Below are 18,000 nucleotides of genomic sequence, written 5' to 3' on the forward strand. Positions count from 1 at the left end.
AAGTTGCTCGGACGTGGTTGTTGACTTTAATGTTTTTGGTCAGTTGTTGGAGGCCCATGCCTACATGTAACAGGTCCATGTGTATTACATGCATCTGGTGTCTTTGGGAACGGTGATGGTTGTGTTGGACTGAATGAAATGAACCCAACACTTTATTAATAGCTCCCGCATTGGTCGTGCTTGGCTGACACCCCGTAGGGTTAGCTGCGGGGGGAGGCTGGTGGGTAACAATGGGAGGTTTGGTGGGAAAGGAAAGTGGCTTGCTAGGAAGTGGAATTGGCTTGGTGCAGGTGGGAATAGGCTTGGTGACAATTAATTGATGCTTAGCAGGGATAAAAGAAGGATTGGCTGTATCAACTATAGACTTAGAAGAAACAGGTTGATATTGAGAAGGAACAGGAAGCTGGGCAGGAACAGGAAGCTGGGCAGGAACAGGAAGCTGGGCAGGAACAGGAAGCTGGGCAGGAACAGGAAGCTGGGCAGGAACAGGTACAGGCTGGACAACAACGGGACAGGAAGCTGGGCAGGAACAGGAAGCTGGGCAGGAACAGGAAGCTGGGCAGGAACAGGTACAGGCTGGACAACAACGGGAAATGGTTGTGCAGGAGGTGTAATTGCATCAGCACTGTAATCGATCGGTTCCATCTTTACCACCATCTCTTTATCATCTTCCTCCTCCTCTTCTTCGGCCATATCAACTAAACACAAGAAGACATATTCAGAAAACAATTCCACCAATGACATGACGCACTATCAGTAATCATTCACAAGACAATGAATAACATAAAATTATTCGACATGGTCTTGTTGTGAACAAACACCGAAATTAAACAGCTTTGGGCTCTTTCATTGGACTTTTTTTTTTTTTTAAACCTGTATCGGCCAATCCCACTGTAGACTATAGCTGGCTGTGTGGGTGCTTCTGTGCATGTGCGTAGGCCTATCTTCCACATTTGCGGGAAACACGCGCAGACAACAGAACGTGCACGCAAAGACGCGCCAACGTAGCACACAGGAAATGGCGCAGCTTCCCTGAATAGATGGTCCTATTTAAACATGACAGTCCCATGGATCATTGCTGAATGGTCTTTCAGCTCCTGTGTTTCTGCGTGTTCCAGTGTTCTGCTGCCCTGACCCGGATCTTCTTCGACTACGCATGACTGCTGCCTGCCCCTGATCTCTGCTTGCTCCCAGACTATTCTTCTGCCTGCTGCTTTTGTACTTCGCTGTCCGACCTGACCTCGTCCGGCTCCAGCAGTGTTCCTCGTTGTCCTTCCAGCTACATCCACACCTGCTCCCTTGGAGACCAGCTTCGGGGACTTACCCAGGCACAGTGCCCTATAGCATCTGTCCTCTCACTCCCTGTCTCCACTCTCAGGGATGTGGGACAAGAGTTGTAAATGAGGCCTCCTCAACTACTCTGTTCTCTACCAGGTATGTGATAGCCACCTTTTCTTAAAGCCCCACTTCCCAAACTTTGGCAAGATGCCTACCAGCCACCACACTTCTACACTTTCCCAGTACCACCTGAGTTATAAAAGGAAATCTGCACTGAAGGATCTATGAAGGATGCCATAGTGGACCCGTCTCTGAAAATGTTAGGTATTTGGCTGTCTCTGGTTTGGCTGTCTCTGGTTTCTTTATTTCAAATCCAAAGCAATAGTAGAGTCTTGTACTATGTTAGCCATTATACCTGCGGTCCGATCATAATGCTGCAAGCACCATTTTGATCGCACCGGACCGGACCGCAGGCATAATGCGGCCGGAGGGCGTGGCTACGGTGCCATTTACTTCAATGGTCCGCCACGCCTCCTCCTGCCACACAAAAAAAGTGAGCCGGCCGCAATGCGCGGCAGTACGTTCTGGCTAGAATCAGGCCGGAACGCATTGCATCTGGTGTGAACGGGCCCTAAGGCCTCAATCACACTGTCGCGCGTATATATGTGTATGCGCGTATAGTACCACATGCAGCATATGCAAATAAATGGCTCCATACACATAGCTGCGTATGGAGCCGTATATTTGCGTAGCGTAAAAACAGAATGGAACCGAGATGCGTATTTCCGCGCATAAACAATTTTCTATTACAAATGATGCATTGTTGGATTGCAAACAGTGCGCGTATATACGCAATATACAATTTTGCTCTTGCGTTGTGTGTGAATGAGGAATAAGGGGGAAAGATCAGCTGCAGGGAAACCACAGGCAGTACTGGTGAATAGTCCCTTACTATCTGCCTGCCCTTTTTTTGGCACAGCTTCCAGAGTTCAGTTCCTCTTTAACCTCTTGCCGTCCGCCCGTTGTAAAAAAACGGACGGACGGCACTGCTGCATCGGCGGGTTGCCGTCGCCAGACGGCATTTTTTTCCTGCTCGCGCGCGCCCCCTGGCGGGCACGCACGGGCAGGAAAGACCCGACCATTGCACACACCCGTTACCGGGTGTTTCACATATAGGCGATCAGCGGCTCCATAGCCCGCCGATCGCCTATATGTGCTCGTTCACGCAGCGCTGAACACTGAAAAATGGCCTGGATGGGAAAGGGATTTAACACCGTGGATGTCAACTGGTTAAAGTGTGCATCTTAAAGGAGAACTATGAAGTGAGTGATTTTCACTCAGCCTCATAGTTCTAGCAATGAGACTGTCACAGGTCGGCTCAGTAGATCGGGAAGTGAGCAAACACATACCGTCGCTCGCTCACTTCTCGATCCTGTCACTGCAGAGAGTTGTGACAGGGGAGGGACTGGATTCCCCCCTACGATCCTCCAGCGCTGATTGGCGGAACGGACGGGGGAGGGGGCGGGTACAGCTGGCTCTGCCTCTAGATAGGCAGAGCCAGCTGTCACTCACGCAGCTGGGGGGAGACAGACATAATTGTCGGGATCCGCTTCAGCTGTGGCGTCTCAGTATACTGAGCTTAGGGTGACGGGAGGACGCTAGTTTGTGTCCTCCCGTTACCCTTAGGAGAACTATGGGGAAAAGCCCCGACCTCATAGTTCTCCTTTAACAATTCTAATGTTTGCAAACTTTATGTATTGAGTTGCACATGGCTATCTGAATTACCACCTTCCCGTTGGCTGTATGCACATACATAGCTGCATTGGGGGGGCTTTATGCCATGGTGCCTCATATATCTGCTCAACCGTGTACCCTAAGCACTGTGACCACCTTGTCACCGACAATCCCAGTTCCATAATAAAGATCAGGAGCTAGTAGGATAGATCACATGATCACTGAGCCAGCAGATCTCCAGTTCAAAAGACTCAGGACATGCCTCCAAAATGTACAATCCTTAAAAGGGCTGGCAGGAAACTAGCGAAACAGAGTTAGTAACAGGCATACCTCGGTGGCCACTGAGTAAGTGTAAAATTCTCACCTTCCACATAATACTTACACGATGAATGGTTCCAAAAGTCTTCGCCGTCACAGGTGTCTTCAGGCTCAGATTTGCCTGTTGAAATTTAAGAAAGACCTTATGAAGTAAGGTCAGTCAGTACGAAGGCATAACAACCACTTCACCCATTTCTACCTAAAGACCCCTTTTAAGGGAATAGATATAAGTGAAAAGAAAAGAAAAAACCAAAACGAACAAAAAATAAAAAAAACAACAAAAGAAAAAGAAAAAAATTCAGTAAGATTTTGCAGGAGGAAACTGTGTTCCTACTCAATATGCAGTTTTACTCCTACCTTCTTTTTTCTGACCAATGGGGGCAGGAGATGGGAACCCTATTAGTGCTGGGTGGTGATGATTCAGGAGACCTGCAAAAAAAAGCAAACAAAAAGGTTTTAGAGAATTTGTGGCCTTTTGTAACTCCTTGTGGCATAAACTTTCATGTCCGGGACATCACAATCCAGGTCACGTATGGGAAAGAATGATAAATCATACACAGTCTTTCCTAACACCAAAGCTGCTTATAGGGACTGGACTTCTTCCTCCATCCCTCCTGACACTAGGTCCTGTCATTCGGCTGTCAAATGCCAGAGCCTCCAGTGCCCACTGATGTTCTACCATCTGCCAGTTGGAAGGCAGGGGGTGAGGCTAGGCAGTCATGGAGGGCGTTGCTTATACTCAACTTAAGGTGCCCATACACTGGCCAATTTTGGACGGTTTTTAATGTACCGGCCGAAATTCGCACAGTGTGTGGGGCTGTGGGCTCCTTTTCAGCTAACATTCCTCGATCAGCTGATCGAAGTTGGCGGCTGGAAAATCTTTGTGCGATCAGAGCCAGCAGCCAATGAGCTGTCCGCTCTGACCGGGTATTTGGACAGGTTCCTGGCGGCACTTGTCAGAATGCAATGTAAACAGCAGCGATTTCTTGATCGACAAGTTGTCTGTGTTGTTGGAGGAATTGGGTCAATTTTTTCGTTCAGCCCGCATGCCGCCACTGGACTCTAGAGAAGTGGAGACGTGTTATCTGGAGTGACCAATCACGCTTCTCTGTCTGGCAATCCGATGGACGTGTCTGAGTTTGGCGGTTGCCAGGAGAACGGTACTTGCCTGACTGCATTGTGCCAAGTGTAAAGTTTGGGGGAAGGGGATTATGGGGGGGTTGTTTTTCAGGGGTTGGGCTTGGCCCCTTAGTTCTAGTGAAGGGAACTCTTAAGCCATCAGCACACCAAGACATTTTGGACAATTTCATGCTCCCAACTTTGTGGGAGGAGTTTGGGGATGGCCCCTTCCTGTTCCAACATGACTGCGCACCAGTGCACAAAGCAAGGTCCATAAAGACATGGATGGGGGAGTTTGGGGCGGAGGAACGTGACTGGCCGCACAGAGTCCTGACCTCAACCCGATAGAACACCTTTGGGATGAATTAGAGCGGAGACTGCGAGCCCGGCCTTCTCCTCCAACATCAGTACCTGATCTCACAAATGGTCCAACATTCCCATAGACACACTCCTAAACCTTGTGGACGCCTTGCCAGAAGAGTTGAAGCTGTTATAGCTGCAAAGGGCGGAGCCAACCCAATACTGAACCCTTTGGGCTAAGACTGGGATGTCATTAAAGTTCATGTGCGTGTAAAGGCGTCCCAATACTTTTGGCAATATAGTGTGTATATATATATATATACACACACACACACACACACACACACACACACATCACATCTTACTTGAGGTATAAAAAAAAAAAAAAGATGCGACTAGGTTACAAAAGCACATGGCTTCACGACACAATAAATGACAAGTAATGATCAGATAGAAATGATTCAAGCAATAATTCCTGACTTACGTGGTTCTCGATCTGTGTCCACATGGCCATCTATAGGTCGTACGGTATCTGGGCCGATGACATGCATTAATTCTTCCTCATAGGACAGGTACTGCAACTCCAAGACAGGACCACCGCTGTTCCGCTGATAATACTTGCGCTGGTCGACCATCTTTGCCTTTACACGCCTTTTAATGTCTCTCAATCTCTTCTTGCAGTTTTCTGCGCTTCGGGGCTGAGTGCCGGCTGCATTGACCGCCTCTACAATCCTGGACCACAGAAAGTTCTTACGGGCTTGAGAGATGGTGGCTGCATTCTTGCCAATAATACTGTCCCACACGCCTACAGCTTCATGCACCAGAGCGCAGTTTTCGTCAAAGGAAAATTTGATGTTACGGGGAGCTTTGGTGTAAGGGCAATCCCCCTGCCCCAAACTACCAACTCCCGGATCACCGGAGCCACTTCCATTTTGCACGCACGCGCTGCCCTTTTCTCCTGCCACGTCCATGCTGTTTTGGCTCTGGAGGCCATGTTGCGGGCTCCTGAGCATGTACTCCAGTTTGAACAGGTTGGCCACCTTGCTTTCCATCGGTGTCAACTGCAAGAACAATGGATGACCAGGTGCTGAACCATGCTTACGAACAGAAGCTAGTTTCTCCATTAGCCTATGCCTGTAAAGGTGCCAGTGTTTCTTGGCCTCCTCGATGCCTCTCTGCACCACACCGACTGCATTCACGTTATTGAGGACCTTCTGCCAAATCAAAACTTTCTGTGGAAATGGGGTTATTCTGGCTTTTCCCCCAAAAAGTCTGTCGTAGTGTTCTAACATTTCGGTCACCAGAACAAATTCTTCTGAGGCTGAGAATCGAGGCCGTCGCCTCACCTCCTTGTCAGTGATACTGCTTGTGGAGCCTGTTTTCAGGTATCCCTCCTTGATGGATAACACACCATGCTGTGGCTCTGTCAAAAAAAGAAATATACTAAAATTAACTTCTTGCATTCAGAAACGGAATACAATTTAAAGCAAACCCGTGCTGTACTAATGAAGGGCAAAGCAACATTGGTGTTAATGGCTCTCTACCCAGCAGCACATGTCTTTAACTCTCCTACCGCTCCATTCAGCCACCAGAAGTGAGGAAAGCAAGAATGTGTACAAGTCCTTCGAATCAAACTGATTGGGGACTGCGGTCTCTCTCTCCACTACTGTGGTTACCACAATATAGCGTACCAGGAAAAAAAACACTACAACCCGATGCCTTGCTCCCGAGCAGCTGGTGCACAAATCTTCTCTCTGATGCCCTGGATTGCAAGGGGGGTTCCTTGGCATCCTCACATATAATGCAGGGCTACCGGTCCTGCATTGTACTTGGAGATGTCAGGCTGTAGGACCTGGTTTTACAGCATGCAAGGAGTCTGCATGATGACGTCACTGCCACCGCTTCTACTTTTTAAAAAAAAAATCAGATAGTTTTTATTGATTTTGCATAGTTTCAAGTGATAAAAAAAGAAAAAGTAGAAAAAGAAAAAAAGAACACATACATCACAAAATTCGACAAATAATGGGCCGTTAGCCATCGGCAGGGCACATTGAATAATAGCTACATTGTGAACAATGCGGAAATATCACACACATATCGCAATACGAATAGCCAACACCTTCATACGAGACCAAATGGATACATATTAAGAAAATATACCAAATATAACAATAATAGGCAGGTTCATGATCCACTTAGTCAGGGATGTCGCTTCTCATTCTTCCAGTGGCAGTGGGGGAGGGGGCAGGCATTCTTCCAGGACTGAAATGTACTCATGTAATGATGTGTGAGTGCTGTTCAGTCTTCGGGTACTGCGAGACCAGCTTGCATGATAATGCGCAAATTAATTCTGTTGAAGAGGACTACCAGCGCTGGACTGGTAAGGAAGTTGGGAACAGCGCTGGAGCATGATGAGAGTAAGTGAACACTGACTACATTTTTGACCTAACACTGAAAAAAACATCCTGGAGATACATTTTAATGTCCTGCGTGTACAGGAAGTGGGCTGAACAATGCCAGGTGCCTTTCAACCCAGGATGTGGGGGCCAGCTCTGGAGGTAGTTTGAATGTTGCTCGGAGAGCTGCTTTTCTATTATCTTATTTCAATTAGATTTTTTCCTGCAGCTGGGCGAAGGCTTAGTTTACACAGACAAGTCTTTTCAAGCCAAAGTCTGACTGAAATGTATGCAGCAAGCTTCAAGGAACTTCCCTTAAAGCTAAACTATAGAGGAGAAAAAAATACCCTTGCGGTGGGGCTCCTCTTGCATTGCACAGGTTAAATGCTCATTTATGCCTAGGGTACCAGATAAAAGGACTTCTACTTTTAACCCCTTCACTCCAGCATGCTCCCTCCACACTATGCAACCACCCCCAGGAGTCTCTTCTTCGAGGATCTCCATCAGTCGCCCTCTGACATCATCAAGTAAAGCGCATGGCCAATAGCACTGCATTGTACGCGAGGACGCCAAGGGAATGCCCAAAACAGGGTGTCAGGGAGAAGAAGATTGTTGATTGCCAGGAGAGCAAGAGATACTTTAAGTAAAAGTCATTTTTTCTGATACTATAGACATAAATGAGAATTTAACGACTGCAGTGCGGGGCTAGGCCTACTGCAAGGGTGTTTATTTATTTTCCCTAGAATACAGGAATTTCAGCCTGGCCTGGATATGCTGAACACAAAACCTTCAATTTTAAACCATGCTTCATGATACACCCATGGAACAGAGTCACTGTATTTTGTTTTTGCAAAAAGGTGAAGATATTAAAGTGAGAATTAATGAGGCGAGTGATTTACTCTCATCCTCATAGCTAGAGCCGATGTGTGACACTAAAACTGTCACAGGTCGGTTCTTTCGGGAACCCATTCCGGCGCTCGCTCACTTCCCGATCATCTCTCTGCAGACAGCGGAGACTGTCAGTCACCGCTCCCCACAGGGATTCCCCTCTCCGATCCTCCAGCGCTGACTGGAGGGACAGACTGGGCAGGTACATCTGGCTCTGCCTCTAGATAGGCAGAGCCAGCTGCCAATCAGCTAGCTGGGTGGATCTCGACAGTATTGTCGGGATCTATCTCGGCTGTGGCGCTCTCAGTATATAGCGGGCAATAGCCCACGGGAGGATGTTAGTATACCGTATTTTTCGCTCCATAAGACACACTTTTTTCCCCCCAAAAGGAGGGGGAAAATGTGCCTGCGTCTTATGGAGCGAATCCCGACGCCCGAGACATGCAGTTTCGGGCGCCGGGCGAGTAGTAGGAGCCACTGCTTGTCAGACGAAGAACGGACTTTCTTCGTCTGCTCTGTGTGATCACTGAGACCGTGGCGCTGTAATCACAGCGCCACCTGTCTCAGCGGTCACTAACTGCAGCTTCTGTCACAGCTTCTGTCATAGAAGCTGTGTCAGAAGCTACGGTCTGTCGAGTGCTCCATAAGGCGCGCCGGACCTCCCTGCGTCCTATGGTCCGGTGCGTCTTATAGTTACATAGTTACATAGTATTTGAGGTTGAATAAAGACATTAGTCCATCAAGTCCAACCTATTAGGATCTCATTCTAGGAGTACCTGTACCCCTGTATATTACGTGTACCCCTGTATATTAACCGTACCCCTGTATATTACGGTCCCTTAAGAAATCGTCCAAAAGTTTCTTGAACAATTCCACATTATTTGCTGAAATCAGCGCCTGTGGCAGTGAGTTCCAGATCCTAACTGATCTTACTGTGAAGAACCCCCTTCGCCCCTTGTGCTGGAATTTTTTTTCCACCAATTTTAGGTGGTGGCCTCTCGTCTTTGTAATGGAGTTAATTTTAAACAGTTTATCGCTAATGTTGCTACCACCATTGAACATTTTGTACATGGAAATCATATCCCCCCTTAATCTCCTCACCTCTAATGTGAACATGTTTAAATTTAGTAGCCTTGTCTCGTAGCTCTGGTCCTCCATACCCCTAATTAGTTTGGTTGCCCTCCGCTGGACTTTTTCCAACTCAAGGACATCTTTTCTTAGTACTGGTGACCAGAACTGGACCGCGTACTCCAGATGAGGTCGAACCAATGATCTATAAAGTGGCAAAATTATAGACTTGTCCCTGCAATACATCCCCTTTTTAATACAGGACAAGACCCTGCTAGCTTTGTTTACAGCAGCCTGGCACTGCAAGCTACCTTTCAGTTTGTGGTCTACAATGACCCCCAAATCCTTCTCCATTTCTGACTTCCCCAGCGGCATACCCATAATTCTATAACCCATTTGTTTATTTTTAATTCCAAAGTGCATTACTTTGCATTTATCGACATTAAACCTCATCTGCCACATTAATGCCCACTCCCCTATTTTATCCAGAAATATGGATAATGGACCGCAAAATACGGTATGTCCTCCCGTGACCCTAAAAAGAACAATGGGATAAAAAGGTGACCCCTTCTGAGGGCTTTCAGCAAGTTGTACCACTGCTTTAAGCCTGTCTGATCTAGGCCTTGGATGCGCTTCAGCATGTCAATGCCTTCAGTTTAGAATCCTCGGACTGTCCTGCACATGTAGCTCTTACATTTAATACAGAACACATTTGGGATCATTTCCGTGTGTACATACCTTTAGCTTCTGAGTCATCATCCGTTGTCATTTCTGCTTCATCAACCCGCTTAATCCAAAGCAACGTATCCGGGTTATAAATCAAATTACCTGAAGGATGCAAGATTAAATAAGAGGTGAAGATTGTTTTTTCTATTATCCATCAGAAAACGTCTCTTTATAAAATGGCAGATTTATGAAGGAAATGTGTTAAAGTATTATGTTATCTCATCACTTATATTTAATGCTGGAGGACGCATCAAAGCAATTTAGAACCAGCCACTTGTGTCTAAACTTCAACTCAGATGATTGTTTGTCTCATGCAGCCGGCTGTGTATAGTAAATACTGAAAAGAGAACTATGGGTCCCCCATAGTTCTCCTCAGGGTCACGGGAGGACATACACTAGCATGAATTTCTTGCATGTGCAATAGGGCTGCAACAACAAATCGATTAAAATCGATAATAATCAATTATGAGAATAGTTGGCAACTATTCTCATTAGTTGGGTGGGGAAGGAGGGAGAGAGGGGAAGAGAGAGAGAGAAGGAGGGAGGGGGAAAGAGAGAAGGAGGGAGGGGGAAAGAGAGAAGGAGGGAGGGGGAAAGAGAGAAGGAGGGAGGGGGAAAGAGAGAAGGAGGGAGGGGGAAAGAGAGAAGGAGGGAGGGGGAAAGAGAGAAGGAGGGAGGGGGAAAGAGAGAAGGAGGGAGGGGGAAAGAGAGAAGGAGGGAGGGGGAAAGAGAGAAGGAGGGAGGGGGAAAGAGAGAAGGAGGGAGGGGGAAAGAGAGAAGGAGGGAGGGGGAAAGAGAGAAGGAGGGAGGGGGAAAGAGAGAAGGAGGGAGGGGGAAAGAGAGAAGGAGGGAGGGGGAAAGAGAGAAGGAGGGAGGGGGAAAGAGAGAAGGAGGGAGGGGGAAAGAGAGAAGGAGGGAGGGGGAAAGAGAGAAGGAGGGAGGGGGAAAGAGAGAAGGAGGGAGGGGGAAAGAGAGAAGGAGGGAGGGGGAAAGAGAGAAGGAGGGAGGGGGAAAGAGAGAAGGAGGGAGGGGGAAAGAGAGAAGGAGGGAGGGGGAAAGAGAGAAGGAGGGAGGGGGAAAGAGAGAAGGAGGGAGGGGGAAAGAGAGAAGGAGGGAGGGGGAAAGAGAGAAGGAGGGAGGGGGAAAGAGAGAAGGAGGGAGGGGGAAAGAGAGAAGGAGGGAGGGGGAAAGAGAGAAGGAGGGAGGGGGAAAGAGAGAAGGAGGGAGGGGGAAAGAGAGAAGGAGGGAGGGGGAAAGAGAGAAGGAGGGAGGGGGAAAGAGAGAAGGAGGGAGGGGGAAAGAGAGAAGGAGGGAGGGGGAAAGAGAGAAGGAGGGAGGGGGAAAGAGAGAAGGAGGGAGGGGGAAAGAGAGAAGGAGGGAGGGGGAAAGAGAGAAGGAGGGAGGGGGAAAGAGAGAAGGAGGGAGGGGGAAAGAGAGAAGGAGGGAGGGGGAAAGAGAGAAGGAGGGAGGGGGAAAGAGAGAAGGAGGGAGGGGGAAAGAGAGAAGGAGGGAGGGGGAAAGAGAGAAGGAGGGAGGGGGAAAGAGAGAAGGAGGGAGGGGGAAAGAGAGAAGGAGGGAGGGGGAAAGAGAGAAGGAGGGAGGGGGAAAGAGAGAAGGAGGGAGGGGGAAAGAGGGAGGGGGAGAGAGGGAGGGAGGGGGGAGAGAGGGAGGTAGAGAGGGAGGGAGGTAGAGAGGGAGGGAGGGGGAGAGATATTTTTAATGCAACTAATCGAAAAAAATAAAATTGGGCAACTCATCGATTATGAAAATAATCGTTAGCTGCAGCCCTACAGTGCAAACCTGCATAGTCACTTATTTCTATGGGAGCACCTGTGGCCCCTGGGTGTTGAAATTCGCCCACACTTACATTGTATGGCCCCAGTTGGCCATGTACATAAGCCCTGATTTTTTTACTTATAGATTCAGTAACATGAAACAACAGGTTAGAATTACCTCGCATCCTGTCGCCTTCCTCTCTCACAGATCCGTAGGAATTGCTGGAATCTTCCGTTTTAATGTGTTCAAAGACATCGGAGTAACTGGAAAGCTCTAAAAACACAAAATCATAATAAATGCAGAAACTTACCATCGGATACAACACACACTCCTCCACCCAGGGGCAGAGAGCCATTTACAAGTGCATGTAGAGGAGAGATCAGTCTGGACACAATTCTTGCAGACTGTTCATTGGGAGAGACCCCCTTCTCTTACTATTTATGGTAAGCGGCTGCTATTACAGTAAACTCTCCGTTATGCGGTAGTCAACTAACCAGAACTCTTAGACCACATTCACACTGAGCTACATAAAAAAAAAGCACTTTTTCAGCGCTGATTTGAGCTGAGCGACATTGAGGTACAGTGTAGAAAAAACAGAGTCCCTCCGCACTCCTCGCAACGCTCCCGGCCTATACAAAAACGGTGCTTGCAGTGATAACCACGGATGGCGCCGTGCAGACACAAGGAAGAAGAGGATAAGGATCACCAGCACTCTGCAATATCATTCAATATGTCCATTTTAATCGGACAAAGTCACAGTGAAAACAGCCATCGTTTCCGGGGCCACACAGGGTCCCTTTATCAGGGCGAAAAGATGTGACACATTTTTTTGCCCTGATGAAGGGACCCTGCGTGGCCCCGAAACGTTGGCTGTTTTCACTGTGACTTTGTCCGATTAAAATGGACATATTCCATAGTCCTCTCCATTGAGGTACAGTGCACATTTTGTCGCACTACGTAGCGCTTCTTTATGGCAGTCTATCAAAGCCCATTAGGGCCAAATTGCACAAAATCCGCTGGAAATATAGCTCCTGGTCGAGCGACAAGCTACGGGCGACATTGAGCTGTGAACAGCTCCATTGAAATGCATTGGACGAGCTACACTGAGCGATATTTGAGCGGAAATCGCACTACAAATCGCTCAGTGTGAATGGGGTCTTGTCTAATCAGAAAAAAACATCCCATGTACTCACTGTTCTGCTGACCTGTAGCATGTATTATCCTGGAAATGATCGTGCGTCTATTTGTCTTAATTTGCTGTTGATTATTGCATTTCAATATTAATATGAAGTCAATACAGAGTTTATGTTATTGTATAGTATGGGGTGTAGTATGAGGTGTAGTATGGGGTATAGTATGAAGTATGGTATGGGGTATAGTATGGGGTTATAGTATGAGGTGTAGTATGGGGTATAGTATGAGGTGTAGTATGGGGTATAGTATGAATGATGTACTCGCCCAAATACTCGGCACCGATACTAGTATCAGTACATCCCTAGATTCTATGTGACAAATACCTTTTCAAAGAATTCCCCATTGGGTAGTATTAAGTGACACTAAACTCCGGAGATAGATCTTACAAATACATTCAATTAACTAATAACAACAATGTATCTTATTTGTGTATCACTCGGCTGTAGATCTTCCAATCATCTCTGAATTGGTGCTGACACTGTCCTTCCTTCTGGAGGGGGGCTACTTGTGTTCCCCATGGTCCCTGTGTGTTGTAATGTAGTCACCGCACCAAGCTCACTCCTAGGATGGACTACAATCTCATGTTTAATTTCCTCATTTGTATTGAAATTGTAGTCCATCCCGGGAGCGAGCTTGGAGCGGTGACTACTTTACAACACACACAGGGACCATGGGGAACAATAATAGCCACCCTCCAGAAGGAAGGACAGTGCCAGCACCAATTCAGAGATGATTGGAGGATCTACAGCCGAGTGATACACAAATAAGATACATTTTTGTCAATAGTTATGGAACTTGAATAGGGCTGCAACAACTAATCGACATAATCGATTGTTGAAAAAGTTGTCAACTTTTTCAATATTCGATTAATCGGCTTCCGATCAGTTGGCCCTGAATGTGTTAAGGTTTCACATTCTTTAATGCAAACCAAGGAAAACGTTTGTAAAAGGAAGGAAGACTTCCCACTCTGCATGCAATTCAAGACTGGATTTTGGCTGAGGGGTACCATTACAAAGCAGTGTGTCTAGCTTTACTGCCCACAGACTTGCAGCGATCATTTGTAACTTTGTACAACGCTCCTCGTTCTTACCTTGACCAGAGTTGTCCGTATAAGAAGATTCCATGTCTTCTTCCTCCTTAATTCTTGGGAAAACGTATGAATTCACTGATACACCACCTGAAAAATACAGACATGCCGGGTTTGCTTTCCTTTTGTTGGAATGGCCAATGTTTTTTAGAAAAAGAAAAAAAAAGCAGTTTTTGCTGCAATACCCAGCTTCAATCTTAAGCTGTGTCGTCCCCTCCCCCCGCAGTACTCTTCTTTGGCCACAAGATGTCCTCAGTATTCCAGTTTAAATTATGCTGTGCGTCATTCAACCTGGAAGACTGGAGAAAAGCTTGGAGTGCCGGCCGTCATGGGCCCATCCCCTAAGGGGCATCAACATGCCACCCGGCATTCACTATGTAACGGTAATCATGTCGCCATCTCTCCCTCTGGATACCGCCTAGGCTGCAGAAGAGGCATAGTGTACCCTGCAACAAAATACTGTCCGGGTAACCTGCGTGGGAAGTCCCGAGCCGGGAGTTTGGCTTTAAAGTGGAATTTCACCTTTATTAGCTGACTTCCCGATCCTCTCCCTGCAGTGAGCGGTGACTGTCACTCACTGCTCCCCGCAGAGATTGCCCCCTCCTCTCTGATCCTGCAACGCTGACTAGAGGGGCGGGCACAGCTGGCTCTGCCTCTAGATAGGCTGAGCCAGCTGTCAATCAGTGGATCCAGACAGCATTGCTGGGATTCATCCCGGCTGCGGCGCTCTCGGCATATAACAAGCGATAGCCTGCAATATGCTGAGTTTTGGGTCACAGTATATGTCCCCCTGTGACCATGAGAACTATGGGCAAAAAAGGTTGCCCCTATAGCTCTCCTTTAACTGCTTGAAGACCAGGTGTTTAGATCCCCTTCCTGGCCAGGCCATTTTTCAGTGTTCAGCGCTGCGGTACTTTGACTGACATTTATTCCGTCACGCAGCGCTGTACTGAAATGAATTTTATACCATTTTAGTCCCGCTCGCGCGTGCCGCACGGCGCGCCCGGGCGGATGTAACAGGACGTGTATACACGCCCAGTTACATCCAAGAAGCTCCCGGCAGGCCGTGTATACACAGCGGCTGGCCGGGAGGTAGTTAAAGTTCTAAATGGAGCAGAGGAGTGTCTGATCTTTCACCAGGTCCGGACCCTAGCAGGGTGACTTTTCCCCATTTCGGATTTAATTGGTGTTACTATCCCCCTTTATATGGATATATAGAGAATGCATTCTCTATATATGGATCTGACAGCCGCGGCCTCTGGTGTTTGTTTACATCCACTGCCATACATCTCACTGTCCTGACCACGCCTGCACATTACAGCTCTGGGGGGGGCTTCGGTTGGGTCACCTCCCTTGGCCCCCGGGACACAGCCCACTGGAAGTCTATGGGGCTGTGATGTGTAGGTGTGCCCAGGACGGTGAGACTTGTGGCGCTGGATGTAAACAAACACCAGAGGCCGCAACCATCATATCGAGGTAATCATGCATTCAAAGGCACATTTCCTTCACTCCGAAACATACGTCCATTGGATCTGGAGCAGGAGAATCTGGAGCAGTTTCCCATGGCAACCAATCAACTTCTCGCTTTCATTTTCAAACCTTAAGGTCCCGTTCACACCTAGGCGTATTGCATATGCGCGTCAGTCGCGCGGTTTTTTACCGCGATTCGCTGTAAAAAGTCGCGCGACAAACGCGCGTTTCCGAAGGCTACTTGGCTGTATCCCAATGGAAACGCGCAACAAAACGGCCCAAAGTAGTACCTGGACCTTTTCAGGCGTGGGCCGTTTTGTAGCGCGTTAGGGACGGGCGGAAATACGCCAAGGTGGGAACGAGACCATTGAATACAATGGGATTTATATTTTTGAGCGTTTTGTAGAGCGTTCGTCGAGCGTAGAACGCGCTACAAAACGTTCAGGTGTGAACGAGGGCTAACTGAACAAACTGAAGAGAGAAGCTGATTGGTTGCCATGGGCAACTGCTCCAGATTCTTCTGCTCCAGCTTTGATAAATTCCCACCTTTGTTTATGTGGTGTTGCTCCAAATCTACCCTATTAGACTTGCCCCGCCCCCACATGATATTACTGGGCACCTAAGCGTGTAGTCACCGGCGCCGTCATATCAGAGGTGGAGTAAATCACATGTTCCCCATACATATATTTTACACACAACGCACATACATCGGTGGGTGCATCTAAATGTACATTGAAGTGTGTTGTTACCAAGCATTGCAGCGCTTGTTTTTCTCATGCACAGAGGCGCGTCGGGATGCACTACACCGCGTCGCAACACACAGACACAGCCCAAGCATGCTGGTGCAAAAGGTCTGAAAGAAGCTGCGTCCGGAGTTCTGCAAGAGAGCGAAGACTGCAACGGAGAGTATAGAATTATACAGAATTTATTAAAAATGCATTTTAGCAAGGCATTCCTCTGCACAACAACGCATGTTCACGCCACACACGCATTATGCGTAGAATAACGCACGCTGTGCGGGGTGAACAAGCCCTACTTCTAATTACAGCGGCACCTGGAATTCTACAGGAGAGCGCAGACTGGACTCGCCGCAGCCGGACAGGGAAGTATCTGCACGTGTTTAATCTTATTTACAAATTACTTCCTATATTATCTGCATGGGGTGTGCAGCACAATAACGCCAGGCAGCCCCCTCCATGTGCAACGCGCTCCAGCCTGACAATACTTACCCTCTGGGCATATTATGGGTAATGACTTCTGGGGACCTGAGCGCTGCAAACTACCTTTCCCGTCCACTGGGAGATCATGGAAAGTGTAGCTGGTGCTGTGGCCGGGGGGGGCACCATGTCTAAGTTCTGCCATCAGCTGTATGAACGGCAACCTGAGGTCACACACCCGGCTCGCTTATACTAGTCTAAGGTAACATTTTGAGGCGTCCCCACATGGTTAATGAAAAGGGGTACCCCGATGCAAATAAACCCCTCGGCCCGCAGACCCCCACAACCACAGGGTCAGGGTTGTGGGGAAGAGGCCCTTGTCCCCATCGGCTTGGGGACACCCTACCAGTGCCGGGGGCATTTGGCCTGGTAAGGCGCGGGGGGGAAGGGGTTCTCAATCGCCCCCCCCCCCTTTCATGCCCTGCCAGTGCCCGGATCAAGGGTCTGGTAGGAATCTTACGGGGACCCCCCCCCCCATTTTTTGGGGGGTGGGGTCCCCCCTTAAAAATCCTTCCAGACCTAAAGGGCCTGGTATGGATTTTGGGGGGGGAACCCCCACGCACTTTTTTTTTTTTTTACTTCGGGGGCCCCTACTAACATTCCCACCAGACCTAACGGGTCTGGTATCAATTTGGGGGGGACCCTCACACTTTTTTTTTTCTTTTCTGCAGACTGTACATTTTATGTTTTATTGTCACTTTGCTGCAACGAAATTTCGTCCAACAAACGAAAAATCGCACAGACTGCCGCTAACAAATTTCGGATCCGTTTTCATTCGTCATTTCTGTTATTCGGAAATTCGGATACATCTGAATAACGAAAATGCGTCCGAAAAACGAATCGCACATGTCTATTATTTTACATATAAATACATATTAGATATGAGATACATTTTTGGTGGCACATAAGAGGCTTCATAGGCCTGCCTTGGCATTGCTTGTTTGGGGGAGGGGGGTTCTGGGATGTGACCAGCACCAGGAAAAGCCCGGCGGGATCCGAGGTGTGATTTATAACAGGTCACGGTGTGTATTTCATGATAAAAAGATGATACCAGAAGTGGGGTTCGAACCCACGCGGACATACGTCCATTGGATCTTAAGTCCAACGCCTTAACCACTCGGCCATCCTGGTAGCTGCTGTAACTCTGCTCAGGGGCAGCAACTACCTCTGAGATCGGGAGCACCCAACATTCCCCAAAACCCGGGCGGGACGTTCATGACCTGACGCCCTGCACTATGGAAGCGGGAGGAAAGGTAAACAAATGACGGACGTCACTTTTCCACCCTGCAGGCTGTTTTTTTGTTTTTTTTTAAAGGTCAAAGCACCGGGATGTGTTATAACGCCGCCGTGCACACATGGAACACGTCCAATTTTATTCCACCTGTGGGCGTGACCAGACAAACTTCAGCAAAGGAGGGGGGGGGGGGGG

The 18,000-nt window shown here is 48.1% G+C and overlaps 1 protein-coding gene and 1 non-coding gene across 2 annotated transcripts in view; both read right to left on the minus strand.

The window, feature by feature from the left end:
• Positions 1 to 531: 531 nt before the first annotated feature.
• LOC108793202 overlaps positions 532 to 18,000 on the minus strand; it is a 22,460-nt gene continuing 4,991 nt past the window's right edge. Inside the window, exons 4-10 of the mRNA XM_018564155.1 lie at positions 13,888 to 13,974; positions 11,781 to 11,876; positions 9,840 to 9,929; positions 5,234 to 6,172; positions 3,688 to 3,759; positions 3,395 to 3,472; positions 532 to 698 (exon numbers count right to left, since the gene is read on the minus strand). Of these exons, the coding sequence (XP_018419657.1) occupies positions 3,462 to 3,472; positions 3,688 to 3,759; positions 5,234 to 6,172; positions 9,840 to 9,929; positions 11,781 to 11,876; positions 13,888 to 13,974 (1,295 nt within the window). The 3' untranslated portion in view covers positions 532 to 698; positions 3,395 to 3,461. The remainder of the gene's footprint in view (positions 699 to 3,394; positions 3,473 to 3,687; positions 3,760 to 5,233; positions 6,173 to 9,839; positions 9,930 to 11,780; positions 11,877 to 13,887; positions 13,975 to 18,000) is intronic.
• Positions 17,620 to 17,702, minus strand: TRNAL-UAA. Its single transcript has one exon. It is a non-coding gene; the product is annotated as a tRNA-Leu (tRNA).

This window comes from Nanorana parkeri, unplaced genomic scaffold (genome assembly GCF_000935625.1).
Source record: "Nanorana parkeri isolate BGI_ZX_2015 unplaced genomic scaffold, ASM93562v1 scaffold731, whole genome shotgun sequence".
NCBI lineage: Eukaryota > Metazoa > Chordata > Amphibia > Anura > Dicroglossidae > Nanorana > Nanorana parkeri.